The sequence below is a fragment of the Echeneis naucrates genome, chromosome 9, assembly GCF_900963305.1.
Source record: "Echeneis naucrates chromosome 9, fEcheNa1.1, whole genome shotgun sequence".
NCBI lineage: Eukaryota > Metazoa > Chordata > Actinopteri > Carangiformes > Echeneidae > Echeneis > Echeneis naucrates.
In genome coordinates this window covers 3,998,989-4,018,954 of record NC_042519.1, presented here as the reverse complement: position 1 = coordinate 4,018,954, position 19,966 = coordinate 3,998,989, and the positions used below count along the sequence as shown (strand labels likewise).

General features: G+C 41.1%; 2 protein-coding genes across 2 annotated transcripts; both read left to right on the top strand.

The window, feature by feature from the left end:
* Positions 1–2,046: 2,046 nt before the first annotated feature.
* Positions 2,047–13,428, top strand: arhgap25 (Rho GTPase activating protein 25). The gene is made up of 11 exons (XM_029511537.1): positions 2,047–2,110; positions 4,281–4,483; positions 5,886–5,973; positions 6,326–6,439; positions 6,900–7,104; positions 8,908–9,040; positions 9,136–9,209; positions 9,440–9,561; positions 10,305–10,459; positions 11,710–12,254; positions 12,760–13,428. Exons 1-11 carry the CDS (start codon positions 2,047–2,049, stop codon positions 12,959–12,961), a joined length of 1,905 nt encoding a protein of 634 aa, XP_029367397.1. The 3' UTR covers positions 12,962–13,428.
* A 1,683-nt stretch (positions 13,429–15,111) lies between these two features.
* bmp10 (bone morphogenetic protein 10) lies at positions 15,112–18,351 on the top strand. Its single transcript, XM_029511045.1, has 2 exons — positions 15,112–15,854; positions 16,267–18,351. The coding sequence occupies exons 1-2, from the start codon at positions 15,449–15,451 to the stop codon at positions 17,331–17,333; spliced, it is 1,473 nt and encodes a 490-aa protein (XP_029366905.1). The 5' UTR covers positions 15,112–15,448; the 3' UTR covers positions 17,334–18,351.
* Positions 18,352–19,966: the final 1,615 nt, after the last annotated feature.

Below are 19,966 nucleotides of genomic sequence, written 5' to 3'. Positions count from 1 at the left end.
TCGGCACCTAATGACATTTGTACACTGTCATCAGTTTGTCTCTATCCAATCAGGTGGAAGACTTGCTGTTTCCTGTGTGAAGTGTTGACATGATTTAATCTTTGTGTTTATGTTGCAGATGAGTGTAGCAGGGAGGTGAAGGCCAGTGTCTCCATCCATGTCATCATATAAAAAACGGGCTATTATCTCTTTATTGCCAATGAATGCTTCACTTATCAGAAAATAGCTCACCAGCTTCAATTTCTTAACACAATTATTAGCAAAATGTATCTTTTATAACCCAGATTTTTTTTTGGGGGGGCTCCATTGTGGCAGGCATGGCTTTAGATTTTTTCCATTCATACCTTTTCATATTGGTCTTTAGTTTGACTTGTGTCATATTCAACCAGTTTTGACTTATCTTTCTTACAATATTTATTTACTGTAAGCAAATCAGACCTATATTGTATATCGAAGATGTTAAGAGGTATGTTGAGTGCTCTATAGTATTTTTAATCAGAGGAATAAAGTATTGTTATTATCATTATAGAAAAAAATATTGTGATAGGAAAGTATTTCTCTCTGTCTCTTCTTGCTGTGACTTTAGTGCACCTGGTGTTTTCTTGGCTATTCCCTGATTGCTGTTATGTGAATCAACCTGTGTGTCATTTTGCAAGTTGAAGCAATGCTGCAGATACTTGTGGCCTAATGTTGCATTGTCTCCTTTTGAATACACAGGAAGTTTCCTGAAGGTACCGTGATGACTGTTTCAGCAGTCGTAGATATCTCAGGCATTATGGCCGCTGCAAGTGGTTGGATCTTTGAGGTTTTTTTGTTGTTTTTTTTTGACTCCCCTGCAGCTTTGTACTGCCAATTCTCTGTCTGGTGTCACAGGTGGCCACTAGAGAGAGCTGGAGTTTGCGTGGTTATTGTATAAAGTGTAACACTGATGCTGCAATTGAGCAGAAAAGGTTTGAGCCTTTCTTACTGCTGTTTGATACATTCCAGTGCCCTTAAACCAGAGATTAACTTTCATGGAGCCGGAACATTAGGAGGATATAAAGACATAAAACAAAATCAGTGTTTCTTGCATTTCATGGCACTCAGGAAACCCCTCCGTGCCATTTAGACTCAAGACAGTGCCACTTTGCTGTGGAAGCCAGGACCCTCTGAAAAGAATGTATGGGAGTTTTAACTGTCCCGTATACTGTATTGTGTAAGCTCCCCTCTGTGGATTTATTTTGTGCTTATATATTATCCTTTAAACCTGTATGATTTCATGTTATTAAATCAGCAATGGTTTGTGTGAAATTGTACCATTGTGTTGAACAAAGTACTTTTTTTTGCTGAATTAATGCCTTGCTTTCGTTCAGAGAAAATTAAAGATGAACAGCAACAACAAAAAAGACGTGGTTGGCTGTTTTACTGGTTGCTTCCTTGTTGATTTTTTTTCTTCCCCATTTAAAATGAACACAGAGCCATCTCTAATGACCAATTGCAATACCTAATTTCTCTGGAAGCCTGTGAGTCATCACAATTCCTCAAGCTTCATCTTTAAAATCCAGCTATGTAAATACTGACTCACTTCTCTGGCAGCTCAAGCTGTGAAGCAATATCCTTTCTAAATTAGTAAAAAAGGGGTGAAAACCATTTCCGTTTAGAAGACAACCCAGTTTTTTTTTTTTTTTTTTTTTTGTTAAACCAGGAACAGTCGTTTGAAAAATCCCCTCTAGATGAAGCCCTGCAGATATTTTAGTGATTCAACCTGGAAGCGATTTATGCAGCATGCTTATCAGAGCAAGTATGAACATGGAAGTAAATGCAACAGGAGGGGACGTGTTTTGAAGGGCTGAAAAAAAAGAAGAAGAAAAATTAACACACAGGAAATAGGAAGTGTGATCTGCGATATCTCCAGTTCTCATGTGTGTGAGCGTGCGTCAATGTCAATGTGTATGTTTGTGTGTGTGTGTGTGTGTGTGTGTGTCTGTGTCTGTGTGTGTACGTGCGTGCTCTAGGGGGCTGTATGTGTGACATGAACCACTGACCTGTGTTGATGATTTAAGGACAATGTCTTTGAAACTACCTCGCAACTGGGACTTCAGCACCTTAAAGGCTGAGACAGCTCGGATAGGTAAGCTGTGACTTTTCTGCCTTCACTATCCTCGCTGTGGATCCAGCACTCTCACACTTCTCTTGCTTTTTCAGGCACTTTACTGTTTGGCATGTAAGCTAACATAGGATAAAATAAACTACCTCTTCTCTTCTTTCATGACATCAGTGATGACACAGTGGAAACGAATCCACATAGTGGAGGAAATTACACAATATGTGGCTCTTTTCTCTCGAAATATGTTTTATCACTTGCAAATGTATTTATATCTGGTATAACTGATGCTCCATCTTATTGACGTATCATAAGGTGTATAAATAATGATGATTCGTAATGGGCCGTCTCATTGCTGAGTGTAACCAGAGTTGCTTTCAGACATGCTGCTTTGATGTAGCTTGACATTCATAACCTCAAAGTATTTTTTAAGTATTCTAAAAAGTCACGCCCTCTCCCGGTGGTTCGAATGAGACATTGAGCAACCCTTGTGTGTGCATGCAAAACTAAGCGCAGTCATGTATTTTAAAGTGACTGCAGGGCTTTCAAGACTCATTAATAATACGCTTACTGGTGTTTGCATAATTTGGAATAAAAGAAGCAACTTGTCTGGTTTCCTGTCAGTCTCGGATGGCACAACAGTCGACAACATTTGCATACTCAGTGCGGTGACTGGGTACATTTTCCACAGTACAGCCATTGTTCAGAGTGTGCATCATGCTTGCTCCCATTCTGATCATTTTTACAATTGGCGGAACCAGTTGTTCTGGAAGGATGTAGCAGACTGCAGTGCACTATTTATTAGCTTCTTGTTGACTGAGGATCAGCAACTATGCTATGCTCCTGTACAAAATTCTGACTTCCTGCGAGCGATTGACCCACACATGGTGACTGTACCCTGAAATGCCTTATAGGCCATGGCAGATGACAGATTTTATACACAGCAACAAAAGTGACACAGGAAACTGATGCAAGAGTTCAGTTCCTGCAGAGCTGTTCCTGTCTGTAGGCTGTGCCGTTCTGCATATACAGTATGAAGGTGTACATATGACCTGCACGTATGAAATGTATGAAATGTGCACAACAATGCCGCAGCCGTCCTTTCATAAAGTTTCGAGAAGACACCATGGACAGTCAGAAATGTAAAGATAACAGAAGGATTGTGATTCCAACAGTCCTGGTGTTGAGTCTTCATGATGCAGTAAACTGCTCTTCCTCGTTCACTTTTGCAGAATGTATGAGCTGTGATAGGAAACTTGACTGCTGAAATTTTCTGTTGTATATTTTGATATGACATTGTCAGGGGATTGTGAAATTCTCTGCCCATCTTGACATGGAAGCTTTACACTGAAAAATGTAATTTCTTCCAGCGCTGGGCACTGAGCATATCTTCGAGGTGCTCATCTACACTTGCACTGTATTAAGAGGCCAATGCCAGTTTAAATAAACTGAGGGCGTTGTGTGACACTAGCCTGTGTGTGGGCACACAGCCGCACACACAGCTATCCACTAATCAAGGGAGGGCGACGGGTAAAGCTACACAAAAGCCTCTGAAGCTTCTAGGTGGAGACCTTCAAAGTATCGCCAGCCCTCTGGGATTATTTTGAAGCTTCCTGTTTACCCCAGCGCAACCCTTCTTCTCATCTTGCTTGAGAAGACACAATGAATTTAAGAACAACTAAGCAATGGGCCTCAATCTCAGTCTTGTCGTGTCTGTAGTTCTACAACACTGCAAGCTGCTAAGGCGCCAAGCATCTGCCTCTGCTCTTTCATTGAGCATGGCATTACAGTCACAAGAACTCAATGGTGACAAATGTCAACCAAAGGTGACTGTATAATCTCAGAAGAGGAGGTCATATGTGTGAGTTTCAGTTCAACTTAAGGCTAAACGCAGCATGACCTCTGACTTTTTCACTTTATTGTGTATGTTTTTTTAAATATTTTATATACACAGCTCCATTCATCCACACTGTCATCCAAGCTGGGCAGCTCTGACCAGCAGTTTCCTTATAAATGGGAACAAAAATAGACAACATTAAGCCAGCCTCGCAAACTCAAGGCTGATGCATGTTCATATACAAAAAGGAGAAGTTTTCTTCTGCAAAGGAACAGTGGTGATATTTTGGTAAATGTGAAGCGACACACTGCGGATTGTTTTTGAATTTTTTCCCAACTTCTCTCTTCTGGTGTGTGGCAGCACGATCCAAGAGTGTGATACCTGGAGAGGGAAGCCCTGGCTCAGGCTCACCACGCTCCTCAAGGTCCATGGAGAGGCCGCTGAAGGCAGGCTGGCTCAAGAAACAACAGCGATCTTTGGTCAAGAATTGGCAGCAGCGTTATTTTGTGCTGAGAGGAAGCACGTTGACCTACCACAAAGATGACAAGGAGACCACTGTCCAGGTAACACACAGATCTGCTTTATTTTATACTCAATTCATGTTTGTCCTTTTGTCATTAGAAACATTTACGCTCATTTTATCCAAAGCAATTAATATTAAGTACTAAGTGTAACAATATCAAAGAGGGAGCCATGAACTTTTGAATTTGCATGCGGCTATCTCTGTTCTATTATTTCTGTATCATAAGGCAGTGCTCAGAAAAATTGAGAGTAGTAAATACGAGTGTTTTTGTCTTACATATCTTGTAAATCCCTAAAATCATTTATATTAGTGGGTAATTTATCATTTCTAATCAATACCACAAACACATTTCTGGCTTTGTGGCTGACTCTGCGCTCCTCCTGTAAACAACAACTGATGCTAAGGGATTTTCAAAAGAAGACTCATCCTATGAAAAGCATTTTTTTTGTCTTTTCCACTCCACTGTTTCACTCTCAAATCTGTTACACACTGGAACCATGCAGCCAGAACTTGTTATCATGCTGCACATCTGTCTCTGTGGAATGAACACAAGATGTTAATCCCCTATTCATGTCATGTGCAATATTTGGGCAAACTTCCAAAAAGGCACTACAGGGTGTATGGGAACATGCGGTTGCCATTGTGTCGTTACTAGTGTTTACACGTGGAAAAGTGAACCCTCTGATCCTGCTCTTACCGTGTTTGAGCATTTAGACCATAGTATCAAATAAAAGAAGTGTCATATTAGGACCCAGCTGTGCAGTTTACCATGTGTATCATGTAACGTTAACAGCAGTGGCTCCTGAACCAAATGATAGCAAAGCAGGAAAGAGGATTTTCTTGCCCTTTTTGCCCTTTTAGGTTGGTAAAGCATCCGTAAAAGCCCTTGTGACAGTTTTTCCATGATGTAAGAGACACCTGTAGTCACAAGACATAGATACATATAATGTCAAAATTAATGGGAGCACAAGGTGATTATAAACAAATCTAATCAAAATCACATCGAATGTATTTACACAGCGCCAAAGCATTTCCCTCCAAGAGCAAGCACTTAGCAACAGTGGTGGGGTGAGAGCAGGAGGAGAGAAAATGTAATAGAAATACAAACAAAATGTACAGATGGTACCACAAATGTGCCTTTTTAAATGTTGGCAGTATGTGAAAATATGTTTTTTAGCAGAAGTGAAGTTGGAAATGATTAATGGTAATCATGAGCGGTATTACAGTAGCTATTGAGTAGGAACATGGAGCAGAGCTTACTCACCACCTTTGGACGGGGACAGCAATGTCAAGAAATACAAACACTATAATTTTATTGTCATATTATATTAGATACATTTAATGTATTTGGAAATATTATACAATAACGTAATATTGTACGTGTGGTTAGATATTCCACCACGTCTCTTGTGTCAGTGTATGTTCTTTCTTCTGGTCTTCAGGGAGTCATCCAGCTACGGTTCAGTAAAGTTAATGAACTCCCCCCAAGCCCAGATGACCCGGGGAAGTTCCTTTTCGAGATCATACCACGTAAGCAAACGGTCCACCTTGAAAACAGAACAAATCTGACTTCAGGCCTCATAAGTTACCATGTTCTGTTTTACAGTATATTCAAATTGGGTCTCCTCCACTGGTTTAAGAGCCCTCTCACAAGACTTATCCTGCAGAAGCATATATATATATCTATATATATATATATATAGATATATATATATATACATATACTAGACAAATCAAATCAAATCAAATGTATGTATATATGCCAAATTATACCAAAGTTACATCAGGGCACTTTACACAAAGTCTTTATGGAGTTAAAGAGACCTAACATACTAAGCACTACATACTGAGATGTAATTTTTCAATAATCCTAATTTCACAGGTTCAACTGGAGACAGAGAACGATGCCCATATGTGTTCATGACAAACTCCCAGACTGACTTGGAGGAGTGGGTACGCACGCTACGCAGAGTCATTGGCGCACCGACAAGTGGAGGTTTAGTAAACTCTTTAAGTCTAAAGCTGTTTGTTTCTGATGTCTGATGTGTGGTGCATTATTTCCATACTGCACCTGTATGGCATCATTCAACTGCACGTGGATAAGCATGAAGAATGAAAAAACGAATGTGGGTTTGGCAACAAGTCCCGTTTGCCCCGAAAATTGGTGTTTTAAATTTCTTGTGAGGGATTAGATCATAAGATTGATGCCTCTTTTTTTATATATTAAATCTGAAGTGACTCTCTCAAGAGAATCATCTTAATTATTGTATGCAGTGGAAACAGAGCGATTCGGATAACCTGGCTCATCTCATTTATTTAATTTGTACATGGACACAATTGTTGCTCACTTGGTAGAGTGTGTGAGATGATTAGACCTACATTACATGTTTTCCAATTATTCTTTGCAAGTGTTACTGGTCAGGGATGTCATCTAATACCACTCTGCTTCTTTGCAGTGTTTGCAAAGAGTCTCATAGACACAGTAACGTATGAACAACGTTTTGGGCCCCAAATTGTGCCAATTTTGGTGCAGAAGTGTGTGGAGTTCATAAAAGAACACGGGCTGGATGAAGAAGGCATCTTCCGCCTGCCCGGACAGGACAACGCCGTCAAACAATTCAGAGATGCCTTTGATGCTGGAGAAAGGCCTTCCTTTCCCAGGTGAGACCCCCCGTACAGAAGAGATCGATGTGATGGAGTTGATTTCAGTGTTGACCAGACTGGACTTGACTAGACCAGATCCTGACATCACTTGTTCATCATTTACACACAAATATCTATGACTAGTACAGAAAGTGAATATGTGTGAGTGTATGGAAGGGTATTTTACTTAAATACGCAACAAATGCTGAATATTCAGGGGTTATAAAATGGTATTTACATCCCTCTGACTGTCCCTTCTCAAATATGTTAAACTTGATCTTTTTAAGCCTTTTTACCTGGCTGGACAATGCATAATCTTATAAAGGTCACTGCTATATAAGGTGAAAATGTCATTACCTCAATCAATGAACAGAATCAGCTTTTTTTCTTCTTAGAGGCAAGTAGAAATGAGAGAGATGAAGTTAGATTTGTGTCACCACATCCTGTTCTGGCAGGCGCAGCAGAACATCTCTTACTCAACATCAGATGCTCCTCTCACTGGGTACTGCTGCTTAAAACATCTATTTCAAATATTTGTAAGTAAGATAATGTAAACAGAGTCAAGGAGCAACTGGATGGTCAGGTATATCATGTTTCAAAATCAAGAGGATATAAGATTTTCTGTTTCCTGTATTGTATTTTTTTGAAACATTTTTTTGTAATAATCCTGATGTACAGCTGAACATACAAAACTGGGCCTAGGGGCCCAAACAGCAACATTCCTAAAGCTATGTCTGCACTCGTAGGTAGTAGAAATGATCAAAGACCATGTTTCAACCACAGACCACTATGTAAATACCTTTTATAATTACTACAAAAATGCTTACAGATGTACTTATGATAAAATGTCTAATCTATCAAAAAATAGATTGGTTAAACAAAGGTATATTCAGTCACTAGCCAGCCATACCTAATGAACTGCTTGTGAATGCAGACATCTAATTAGCCATTCTCATGGCAGCAACTCAGTGCATTTAAGCATGTTGACTAGGTCAAGACAATCTGCTGTTCAATCAAATATCAGAACGGGCAAAAGAGGGAATCTTTGACTTTAAACTGGGTGGTTGGTTCCAGATGGAGTTGGCTGAGTTTTTCAGATACCGCTGATCTATTGGGATTTTCATGCACAACTATCCATATGGCTCATGAAGAAAGTACATTGAAAAAGAGAATGTGCAAAAAAATATCCAGTGACAGGAGATTTTCTGGGCTAAAATGCCTTTTTGATGCCTAAAGTGAGAGGAGAAAGGCCAGATTGGTTTACCAAAATGTAGGAAAGCATGTCTAAATGCCCCACACATACAACCTTGAAGTAGACTTTGAAGTTGCAACAGCAGAAGGCCACACCAGGCATGGCCAATCAAGAACACCAAACTGAAACTGAGGCTACAACTCTCACAGGTTCATGTAAATTGGGCAATTTCATGGGCAGTATGGGGGCATAGCAGTTAGCACAGTTGCCTTGCAACTAAAAGGTCACAGATTCAGTTCCCAGCCTGGTGCTTTTCTATGTGGAGTTTACATGTTCTCTCTGTTCCTGTGTGGGTTTCCTCCAGGTCCTCCGGTTTCCTCCCCCCGTCCAAAGTCATCATGTTTGGGTTAACTGGTGACTCTAAACTGTCTGTAGGTCTGAGTGTGAGTGTGAGTGGTTGTTGGTCTCTGTGTGTTGGCCCTGTGGTGGACTGGTGACCTGTCCAGGGTGACCCCACCCTCACCCAGTGTGAGCAGGAAATTGATAACCAGTGGAAGAAAAATGAATGAATGTCACTTTCACCACAAAAACGTGTTCTTTAGTTGTGTTTTCTTTTTTTTTTTTTGCAGTGATACAGATGTCCACACAGTGGCGTCACTGCTTAAGCTGTACCTTCGAGAGCTTCCAGAGCCTGTGGTGCCCTGGACTCAGTACCAAGACTTTCTGGACTGCACCAACCTGCTGGACTCCCCCAGCACAGAGGTTTGTCTGCGCCTCAGTACCTGTGTGTCTGTATTTATGTATGACATCAGATCATTTAAATGTGAATGCGCCCTTTAATCTATCACTGCTTTCAGGGTTGGGAAAAGTTGGAGAAACAAATCTCTCTTCTCCCCAGGATTAACTACAATCTTCTAAGTTATGTGTGCCGGTGAGTAGAGGCTCCAGCACAAAGCATTATTATCCACAAAAGATTATCTGTGGCTAAAGATGTCTCACTAATACCTGTCCAAAAAGTCCTTGAGAATCACACTTGACTGTAAATCTAACAGACCTTGCAGAGTACTTCTGGAAAAAACCCAGAGTAAACTACTCTCAGATCTCTTTTCAGTCCTGACACATCTGCAGCTATGTCTCTTAATCACCTTTGTTTTTTTCAAGGTTTTTGTTTGAGGTACAGCAGCACTCCAGTGTGAATAAGATGAACGTGGAGAACTTGGCTACAGTGATGGGAATCAATTTGCTGAAACCTCAGTTAGAAGACCCCATCACTGTGATGAAGGGTGAGAAAACACTGCTCACTCCCCAGCATACATTACAGTGTGCTCTCAAGAGCTGAATGAATTAAATTCAACGAGAAGACTTATTTTATTCTGCCAGGAGACATAACTTGGTGGTTGAGTGCTTGCTTTGCACGCAGAGGCCCCTTGTTCAAACCCTAGCCACAAGGCAAACCAGTGATATGCTTGTGCCGGTCCCAAGGCTAGAGTAACGTGGAGGGTTGCGGCCAAAGCAATCATGCAAGTCATAGAGATGACTTGCTGTGGTAACCCCAAATAGGAAAAAGCTGGAAGGCAAACAAAAAAAATAAAATAAACAAACAAACAAATAAATAAATAAATAAAAGTTATATTTGGATATGTTCAAAATAGTTGCTATAACATCACTGTACGGAATCCAGATAATATGTGCTATTTTTATTAGTGGCAATCTGGTGACATGACTACATCCATCTCGTTTTGGATGCCTTATTTTGAAATGAAAACAGCCTTTTACAAACATGGTCTCAGAGGTGAGGCAGGCATCTTTCAATTTATATGTCAATTCCACAAACGTTTCAGATAGGATGGTCTGCCTGTACATTTGAACAATAGCAACTGAATCAAAAGTAAGTGCAAGAAAATAAAACCTGGAATCAACAGATTTTTTGACTGACAAAAGTGAATCAGGCAATTGTATAAGTAAGTGAAAGACGAGACACTTTGATAAGAAGATTTTCTCATCTGTTTTTCTTTTTACCTCACAGCAACCCCTCAGATCCAGAAGCTAATGACAGTGATGATCAGACAACACGAGGCCCTGTTTCCTCTCTCCAAGGATGTGCTCCCTTCCCCTCCCGCAAACAAGGTGGAGAGCCAGAAGAACGCGCCCCGTAACTTTGTGGGCTGGGAGTCTGCAGAGGTACAATGAAGTGTTTTTTGTGTCCTGTTTGTAGGTGATGTTGTGCGGTTACACATATCACATGCTATATGTATATATATATATATATATATGTGCGACAATACAGAATGAAGTCAGTCAAGGAAGAAAGTGAGTTTTAATTTCATCAGCTAGGTTCAACAGTCTGCTGTTCATTTCTCAAAATACCTGGCAAATCTTAGAGGTACATGGGTACATAAATAATGTGGTGCGTGCACATAGAATATATTATTGTGAATATAAAGTGGCAATCGACAGTGTGAACTTCTATTTAAGTCATTTGTATTGTCAGACACAATGGAGCTAAGCTAATGCCACACTAAAAACAGTGGCCTTACATGTATTTATTAATTATGCCCATTGCAAATCTATATTGCATGGGGAGATTATTTCTTTGCAAAGTTATATTTGAAAGTTGGTATATAAAAAAAAAATATAAAAGAGTTTCTGTAGAAATTCAAGGCCAGTCAACATGAGCTTAGATTGCAGGACAACCAAACTATGCAATATGAACAGACACAATAATTCATTGGTTAAATGTTAATGTTTTTTGTAATGTTAATATTACAAATGTTACAATTATTACAAATTCATAAACTGAGGCTACACTTTGAATGTTTGAATGATGCATCCAGAATGAACAAAAATAATACAATGATTTGTGTTATTAGTAAAAGCAGGTTGTGCTCATTATTTAAACTTTCTAAGATCAGAGCATACTTTAGGTATTTATACATTAATACAGGTCATTTCAGAGGGTCCACAGCTGTTTGCTTATCAAATCCTTGTTCCCCTGCTGTAAAGCAAAATGTCCATGTCTTTTTTGATTAAAAAGCAGGTCTAGATTTGACATTCATACTACAAAGTATCAATGAGGTTGGGCCACAGGCACATACACACAGCCTTTAACTGAAAAGTGAGTTCCAGAGAGAACCCCAAGGTTGTAAATGAACAAGTGGAAATGAAAAAGTGGAAAACATAAAATATGGGACTGTTTACCTTTCCCTTTATCAAAGCTCAGACTTTACTTTACAAAGAAACATCCAAGCTCATGATCACATTGCGTTACTATTTATTTGTACTTTGTGACAAATACTTGATTTTTTTATTTATTTTTTTTTTTTAAATTTTGTCTCTTTCGCTTACAGTTAGTTTTTCTCTCTGACTCTAAAACCACCTCTGTCCACGAAGACCCAAATGTGTTGTATTTATTTATTATGTGTTCTTCTTAGATGGGTGATGCATCTCTGTCTGAGTCTCCAGAAGAGGAGGAGGACGCAGACAGTCCAGGTCCAGACAGAGGAGAGTGTAGCCCCCAGACACCCCTTCAGGAGCCTGGCTTGCCACACACAGATGACTGGCTCGGAAGTCCCCGCAAACGCACCCAGACCCTGCCCACCTTCAACTGCCCCCTCACTGGGATGGCAGCGAAAGCTGATGCTCTCAACAGGTGGAGTCGCATCCAGGAGACGACAGAAGAGAAGAGCGGAACGTTATCAGAGGACATTTTTAAGATCCTAGATCTCCGGAGTTCAGGATCATTGTTTGGGGGGTCTCAGATGAATAACAAGGAAGGAGTGGATAAAGTCACATCCCACAGAGGAAGTGAAAGCACAGCTTCTTCAACAGCCGACTCTAAACAACCTGACGGCGAGTCTCAGCCTGCCAGGGCGCTGACCCATCAAAAGAATACAGAGACCCTGACAGTGGCTGGTTTGGGTCAGCAGGTTAGCAGCAAGTCTGAGCTGAAGAAGGACAACCAGCAGCTTGTAGACAGGTGAGTTAAGTTACACTGAGACACGGTAACTGTGTCACTGACTCACCACATACCAGACAGAGTATCACATTCTTCTATATAACTTTGAAAGGCAATATTAAACGGATGAAATTTATATGTTAGCACGACTGCCAAAAATGTCATTTTTCAATTGAATACCTAAGTTCAGTTTTCAAAAAGTTCATATTGAGTACATGAAAGAGTTTGCAGGTGTGTTTCCAGGTAAATTCAATCTTCCAGGTGAATATTGGAACGAAAGAATTGCATTTGAGTCCAGTAAACAGCTTTTTATATCAGCTACTGCTGGTACATTTTGAAACCATTTAAATTGTGTTGGTTTGTTTTGCCGTTTGTCATGAGAAAGTTTTGACATGGAAAAGCTTAATCTGCTTTACATCAAAGACTGCAAGGACAGAACTTGTGTCCAGGAAAGACCGAAAGTTTGCATATCTGGGCTCTCTGTGACTGCTATCATTACCATTGTTATTATTATTATCTGTTACAGTCTGCAGCAGGCGAATAAGGAGCTGAAGGCCGCAGTCGCTGAGCTTCAGTCGGCTCTGGAGACTGAGCGCCACCGTGTGACTGCTCTGGAGATTTGCCTGAAAAACGCAGAACGCAGTCGAGATGAGGCCCAGAGACGCAACGAGGAGCTTCAAAGAGACATTCAGCAATTCCTCAGCAGAAAGACACATGCTCCCACCTAACAGTCATTTTCTCTCTTTATCACGTTCACTATTACATGGATTTCTGAACCTGTCTTTTTCATGACTGGGCTGATTTTGGAAAATTGTCCTCCAGAGGGATTATCCTAGATTGTTTGCATTTGAGCTCCGTTTAGTTCAAAATGTGTTAAGAGTTCTTCAAGCACATTTTGTTCTCTCTAATGGAGAGGTGGTGTTGCTGATTATGCACTTTCTGAGTCTGATGTAGCTTTCTTCATGGCTTCAGATGAGGGTGACTCTGACAAAATGAAGCACCACACAGGACGAAGAAAGTTTGTCCATGAAAATGGAAGAACTTAGTTCATCAATATCAGATTAGACTGCAGGACAACTGAACTGTATAATGTGAATGATTGGTATATTGGAATAATTCATTTGTTAATTGTCTGATATGTCCTGTTAGTGGTAAATTAATAAAACTGCATGAACTAAACTGTCTTTGTTGATAGAAAAATAATCTCACACCACATTTGTCACGTTCTATACCAGCAAGTCAGCATTTCATTTTTGTGTACATGTGGGTTACCTCTGTGCATTCTGACTTCCTCCCACAGTTGCATTAATTGGTTGTGTGTTTAGGGTGCAATCCGCCCTTGCCTATTGTCCGCTTTGATTGGTTCCAGCCCTCTGTGACCCCATAAGAACAAGATAATGGCTGGATATTGTAAATCTAACTGAATAACAGCATTCAGAGCCAAGCACCAGCATAACAAAAACTCTAATATCTGTATTAAGCTACTTAAAAGAATGCAGTTTCACGGTATAATTAAAGCCACATATGTAATTATCTCACCAACCAGAGTTGTGATCTAACACCAGAGTTCCCCTCTCCTTGAAGCTACGAGGTACCCAACGTCTTTTAGTCTTAGTCTGCAGACACAGAAAGCAACTCTTTACATGAAAATAAACCTCAAAATATTTATATAATTTGGATATTGGATAGCCCAAAACCTTGGAACCTTGAAAGGTTAGGTCCAAAAATAGCAAGCCCCTCTACGGATCCAAATTATGTGCATTATAATTGAGACCATCTGGAGGGGCCTGACTGAAGAGGACATTGCCACTATCAAGTCTTTGTACAGCCATCAGGGAAGATGTGATAGTCTGTTGTGACAGCAGTTTAACAGAGTGACAGATAACAGCACCTCTGTCAACTGTCAGCCTGGCAGATGAGTGGCAGAGGAAGGAAAAAGTTCATTCCTTCCCATCTTTGTAGAGTGCCATAATCAAGAGTGTATCTACAGGTCACCCAAAGAAGCTCAGGAATGAAGGACAGTTGTATAGTTAAATGAGATTTTGGATGGCAAATCAAAGAGCTTTTTCAAATCTGCCAAAGAATTGCTGACATTCTCACCCAAACTTTAGCAATGCTAGCCTGGTTCTCCATGTACGGCATATCCGTCTCTGCAGTCAGGACGCCACCCGCCTTTTTATGAATGTTTGTTTTTGAACTTGCTCTGACATTTTTAAGGCGCTTCTTGTGCACAGATAAATCATTCCAGACAGCGTCCAATCATCAAGTATGGAGCAGAGCAAGCGCAACATAACACTGTTGCTTTGTTGAATGAATGCAAACAATAATATTGTCCTACTCCACTATGTTCTCACAAGCCTCTTGAAAGGTTGTTGACACTCTTCAGCTCAGTATCTTTCATTCAGGATCATTAAGGCTTCACACTTCATTACATTTCAATTTCATTTGGACATGTGTTGTTTCATAGATATATCCTGGTACATTCAACAGACCCTTGGTGTAATTTGTCCAAAAAAAAAAAGAAAAAAAAATTGCCCAACTCCACCATCTACAAACCAAACAAACAAATGAAGCACCCACCCAAACAAAATAGCACTTTGTAGGAAGAAGCTACAAGACAGTGTTTACAAACTCATCATTAAGTTCATTTAAGTTATGAGATAACACACGCTCATGTGCATCACACAAAGTTGAGGGCATGCACCCATGCACGCTCTCTCTCACACACACACACACACACACACACACACACACACACACACACACACACACACACACACACCAGCAAAAAATGCAGAGCCCACCAGATAAGGGACAGAAAGAAAGAGCTGGGAAGACGAGAGCAGAGTCCAGAACAAGACTGACACAGGAGAGAACAGACATGAGCCGGGCGGACAAAGACGAGCCTTGGCCACCCTATCACCGGAACTGCCGCCCTGCCACAAAGGACATCAAAAGGTGTGCATGAGAATAAATGCTGTGAGGTCTGGAGGAGAGCAGCAGTAATACACGCTCCTGCAAAGAGTTTCACACTGGTCAGTCCAAAGGTCAGCAATACTGCTACCACGGAACCAGAGTTTTCTGAAGACACAGATAAACTGAACACCACTCAAATTATCTTTCGGATTGAGGGGTCCAATTTGTGTTGTTGTTGCCTCATTCAAAGAGAACCTCAAAGGGCATAAAATAGAAGACTGCTAATTTTTGGTTTTCCCATGGCGAGAATTTGGCTTTCTCAGCCAGGCACCATCTGCAGCGCCAAGACTTTGCTCTTGTTGTTTTCCATCCTGCTGCTTGAGTTGCCTCTGTGTGGCAAAAGCAGCCCAATCTCTAGCCCACATCGAAGGCATCGGCCGTCTCCAGGGCTGGGAGATGGGCACGGAGGGGTGGTGGATACAGCACTTTTGGAACAAACCAGCAACGTGGACATGCAGAGCTTGCTGGACAGCCTGAAGGAACAGTTCCTGCGCACTTTCAACCTGTCAGGACAGGGTCCTTCACTGCTTCATGGAAACACACGAGAAGAGCCACCTGAGTACATGATGGAACTTTACAACCGCTTTGCTAATGACCACACTGCCATGCCTTCTGCCAACATCGTCCGCAGCTTCAAAAATGAAGGTACGCTTCACTCTGCTCTTATGTTATTCGTTAGATTGATAAAAGATAAGATCTGCTTTTCATATCCTTTCAATGTTATTTTTTATTTTCTTTATCATTCTCTCTCTAATATAACAAGTGAAACTGTTTGCAGGGTTTTCGTTCATACAGTTCATAATTAGACTGACTTCAAGCACATACAAATCAAACTTTTGTTGATTTACTCCAAGTCGTAGCCGTGACCATGTTTCCTGTTACTTCTCTTTGCAAGGCAATGATCATATGAAAATGGTTTCCTGGCTTTGTGCTTGAATAAAACAGTTCATTGTTTCCAAATTAAAAATGAAAATGAGAACAAATATTCATAAGTTTTATATATGTTATAGATATGTTGCAGAACTCCTAAGTTAGACCATTTATATATCTTCCCCAGATTCATCTTCCAGTGTTGTGGCTGTTGGTGGAGTGAGGCGCCATCCTCTCCTCTTCAATGTGTCAGTCCCTGATCATGAACGCATCGCAGCGGCTGAGCTTCGCCTCTACACTCTTGTCCAGATTGACCGCCACCTATTTGCTGGTGTTGACCGCAAGGTCACAATCTATGAGCTGGTATTGTGCGACCTGGATAGCAACATGACTGACGGAAACACGGTGAGAGGTGATGGATTCAGAGGGGGAGAGGAGCGGATTGAGCTGGTTGAGTTGGCTTCACGCCAAGTCTATGGTACTGATAATGGCTGGGAGGCCTTTGACATCACTGCTGCTGTTCAACGCTGGCACAACTCTAACCATGGCACTACACACCGCTTGGAAGTGCACATTGCTAGTTTGGCTGATGACAATGGTCAAGGTGTGACAGAGGACAACAAAGGTAATCCAGTTGAAGGAGACATGAAGATTGACAACAGTCCTTGGGAAAAACACAAACCGCTACTGATTGTTTTCTCTGATGACCAAAGCAGGGATCACCGCGATGATAGGCGTGAGCTGAATGAGATGATAGACCACGAAACTTCAAACATGGTTGTACAGAATGGCTTGGGGATGAACCTGTGGGGTGAGCTGCGGAGGGATACAGATGGGGAAAATGAAGAAGCTGAGCCAGACGAAGAGGACCTCATCCAAATGCGCTCCAATCTGATCTATGACACAGCATCCCGCATTCGGCGCAATGCGAAAGGCAACCATTGCAAGAAACAATCTTTATATGTAGAGTTCAAAGACATCGGATGGGACAGTTGGATCTTAGCACCCACTGGTTATGATGCCTTTGAGTGTACTGGCATTTGCTCCTTTCCACTGACAAAACATGTCACACCCACCAAGCATGCCATTGTCCAGACACTGATCAACATCAACAGTCCTCAGAAGGCAGCGCGGGCTTGTTGTGTTCCCACCAAGCTGGACCCCATCTCCCTGCTATATCTGGATGACACAGGGGTGGTCACCTATAAGTACAAGTTTGAAGGGATGGTGGTGGCTGAGTGTGGCTGCAGATAGTCTGTACTCAGAGAGTGTAACTCTTCTTAAAGTCTTACATTAGGAGGAAAGACAGTGAAAATACAATAAGCTGGAAAAGCCAAGAATGTATTTATGGGACAGCTGTTGGAAGCCTAGTAAGGGCTTGTGAGATTGTATTTAATCTTACATTGCCAAAGGCATGACCATCTTTTGTCATTATTTAGAGAGCGGTAATAATGTACTGCAGTTCTACGGCCAACATGTTGTTTCTAGTGACTCAAACAAGAATAAAAAGGCACACAAGTTCCCAAAGGACCAAACCAAGCACATCCTTCTTGAGCACAGGCTGATGTGACCTAGTGGGCCAGCTATTCCCCTCCCCCTACTTCCCTCGGACATCTGTCTTCCTCTCAACTTATCTCTGGCCTCCCCACTTGATGCAAACACTAATCAGCACTTCATGTGTCCCAGTGCAGTGAAATGACCTCCCAGAGGCAACCTGACAAGACATTAACTCTGTAGGCTCCTGCCTCCTGCGGCCTCCTGATACGTAGGTGCTGTGCAGGGTCCTGGTGGCACAGTTATCTCTCCCAACCCTGTTTCCCAATTCACATGCCTCTTTCCCACTCCCCCAAGCTAAAGCGATAGCAAGGTGTTGGGGATCGAGAAACATGTTCGCCACCACTCAGGTTTGGAGAACTGGCTGCAATTGTGAGGTGGTTGGAGTGGGGCAGGGGGTGAAACAGCACAAAGCAGCAGAGGTTTTCCACATTCCTGGGTAATAAACTATCTCCACTGGCTCAACCCACTGACCCAGTGTCATGTGCCCCAACATACCTCCAACCAGTTATTCATCAATTTTACACTAAAACTGCCTTTTGGGATATATTTTTCTGCCACAAAACGAAGAGCGGAAAAGGGTGTTGGGAAGCACCTTGTCCCGTTCCCTTTATAGATATCCAAAGGAGATAAAGTTCTTTTCTTTTGTCGTAAGCCTTTAATACCTCTGCTGCTTGTGTCAAATAAAAGTCTATTTATTGTTCTAATTTATTATTTTTTTTTTTTGGTTTTTACAACAGAGCTACTTAGATCGGAGCTGTTTTTTTTAACCATGACAATGTGTTAGTAGCTCAAAAGATTTTTGGACTATTTTTTTTTTTTTTTTTTTTTTGTGGGATGGGAAATAGCAACAATTCCCAAAAGTACATTTACTTTGTAATCTCAAATGAAGTGACTCAATAACAGATCCTTATTTTGTAAGAAAGTTTACACTCCTATTTTCTCATGTCACAATGTATGTAACTACTCAGATTGTGCCATTGTTGTTTCGCAATTTATTGTCCATGTGAAATCATTCATCAAAGCATCTTGGTCTGTCACCTTCTTTCATTCATGTGGAAGAAGCTGCTAGACCAGTGATACGCACTGCTCACATGCAGATCAGTCTGTCAGTCCAGCAGTATCAGTTCACAGGTCATAGGTCATACATGACACACAAACAAAGAACCATGGGAAACTGAGTGGAAGGTCTGCTAATGAACATTATGAATGGCCTGTTGCTCACACTGACAGCAAGCAGATGCAGGCGGCTGTGATGGAAAACCTGTTCATAAAAAAAAAAAAAAAAAAAGAAGAGGTGAACAGAAGACAAAGAGTATTTTTATCCTCATTATGTTTTCTGTGAATGTTAAACCAGATCAGTGCCAGAGCAGTGTGTTGTTCCATGTACCAATGATACATTGAAGATGTAAATAAAGGATACAGATCAGATTTAAACTCTTAAATGTTTTAATTTTTTCAATCACATTGCACGGGCTAAACGGTTCTGTTGAGTTGAGGTCAAGGACAGAAATCAAATACACATATAGACTGGCATGTGAAAAATAAAGCGGGACATAAAGAGTGATGTAAAGATTGGATTGTGGCTGGCAGTTGGAGCTGATCTAGGAGAAAAGATTTAGTACCTCATATACAGTGCAGGTCCACTGAGATGTTTTTAGAAAGCAAACAAGTTGGACATTGACTGACTCCTCATATGCGAAGAGAGCAGAAGTAATCTAAAAATGGTTACAGACCAGAGGGCAAGAACCTCGGTAACTGTGACAACAGCTCAGCTTAGCTCTGTCAGGCTTACTAATTGAATATTTACAGAATGGTGGAAGAAATATGAATCTGGCCTTTGTCAATGAATGGAAAACATCAAATATGAATTGAAAGTCTCTATTATTTGCTGTGATGATAAGTCCAGCTGCAGATGCCTCTGTGCTCTTTTTTGTTTTGACATGACTCTATCTGAGAATTTAATTCTACTGCTGGTTGTTACATTGCTCCATTTGAACATGAAATTGCCTATGTAATTAGTTAGCACACTTAATCATTAGTAACTGGAGGGACAGGCCTGAGAGGGATTATTTTCCACTGCCTCACATTGTGGCATCGGCTGCAGGACGTGCGCTTCACTGTGTTTTGGTGCGTCATCCAAAACTGCGTGACTCGCCCTGACTCTGACGTAGGGCCTGTAATAAGGCCTGATTGTTTCCGTTTTGGTTCACATGTTTATCATTCCATCTCATGGCACCACCACCACCACCCAGTACTTTTTTCCTGCGCTTTCTTTAAGTCCCTCATTTCCTTGGCAAAAGAGAATGCACACGAACTGTATAATCTTCATA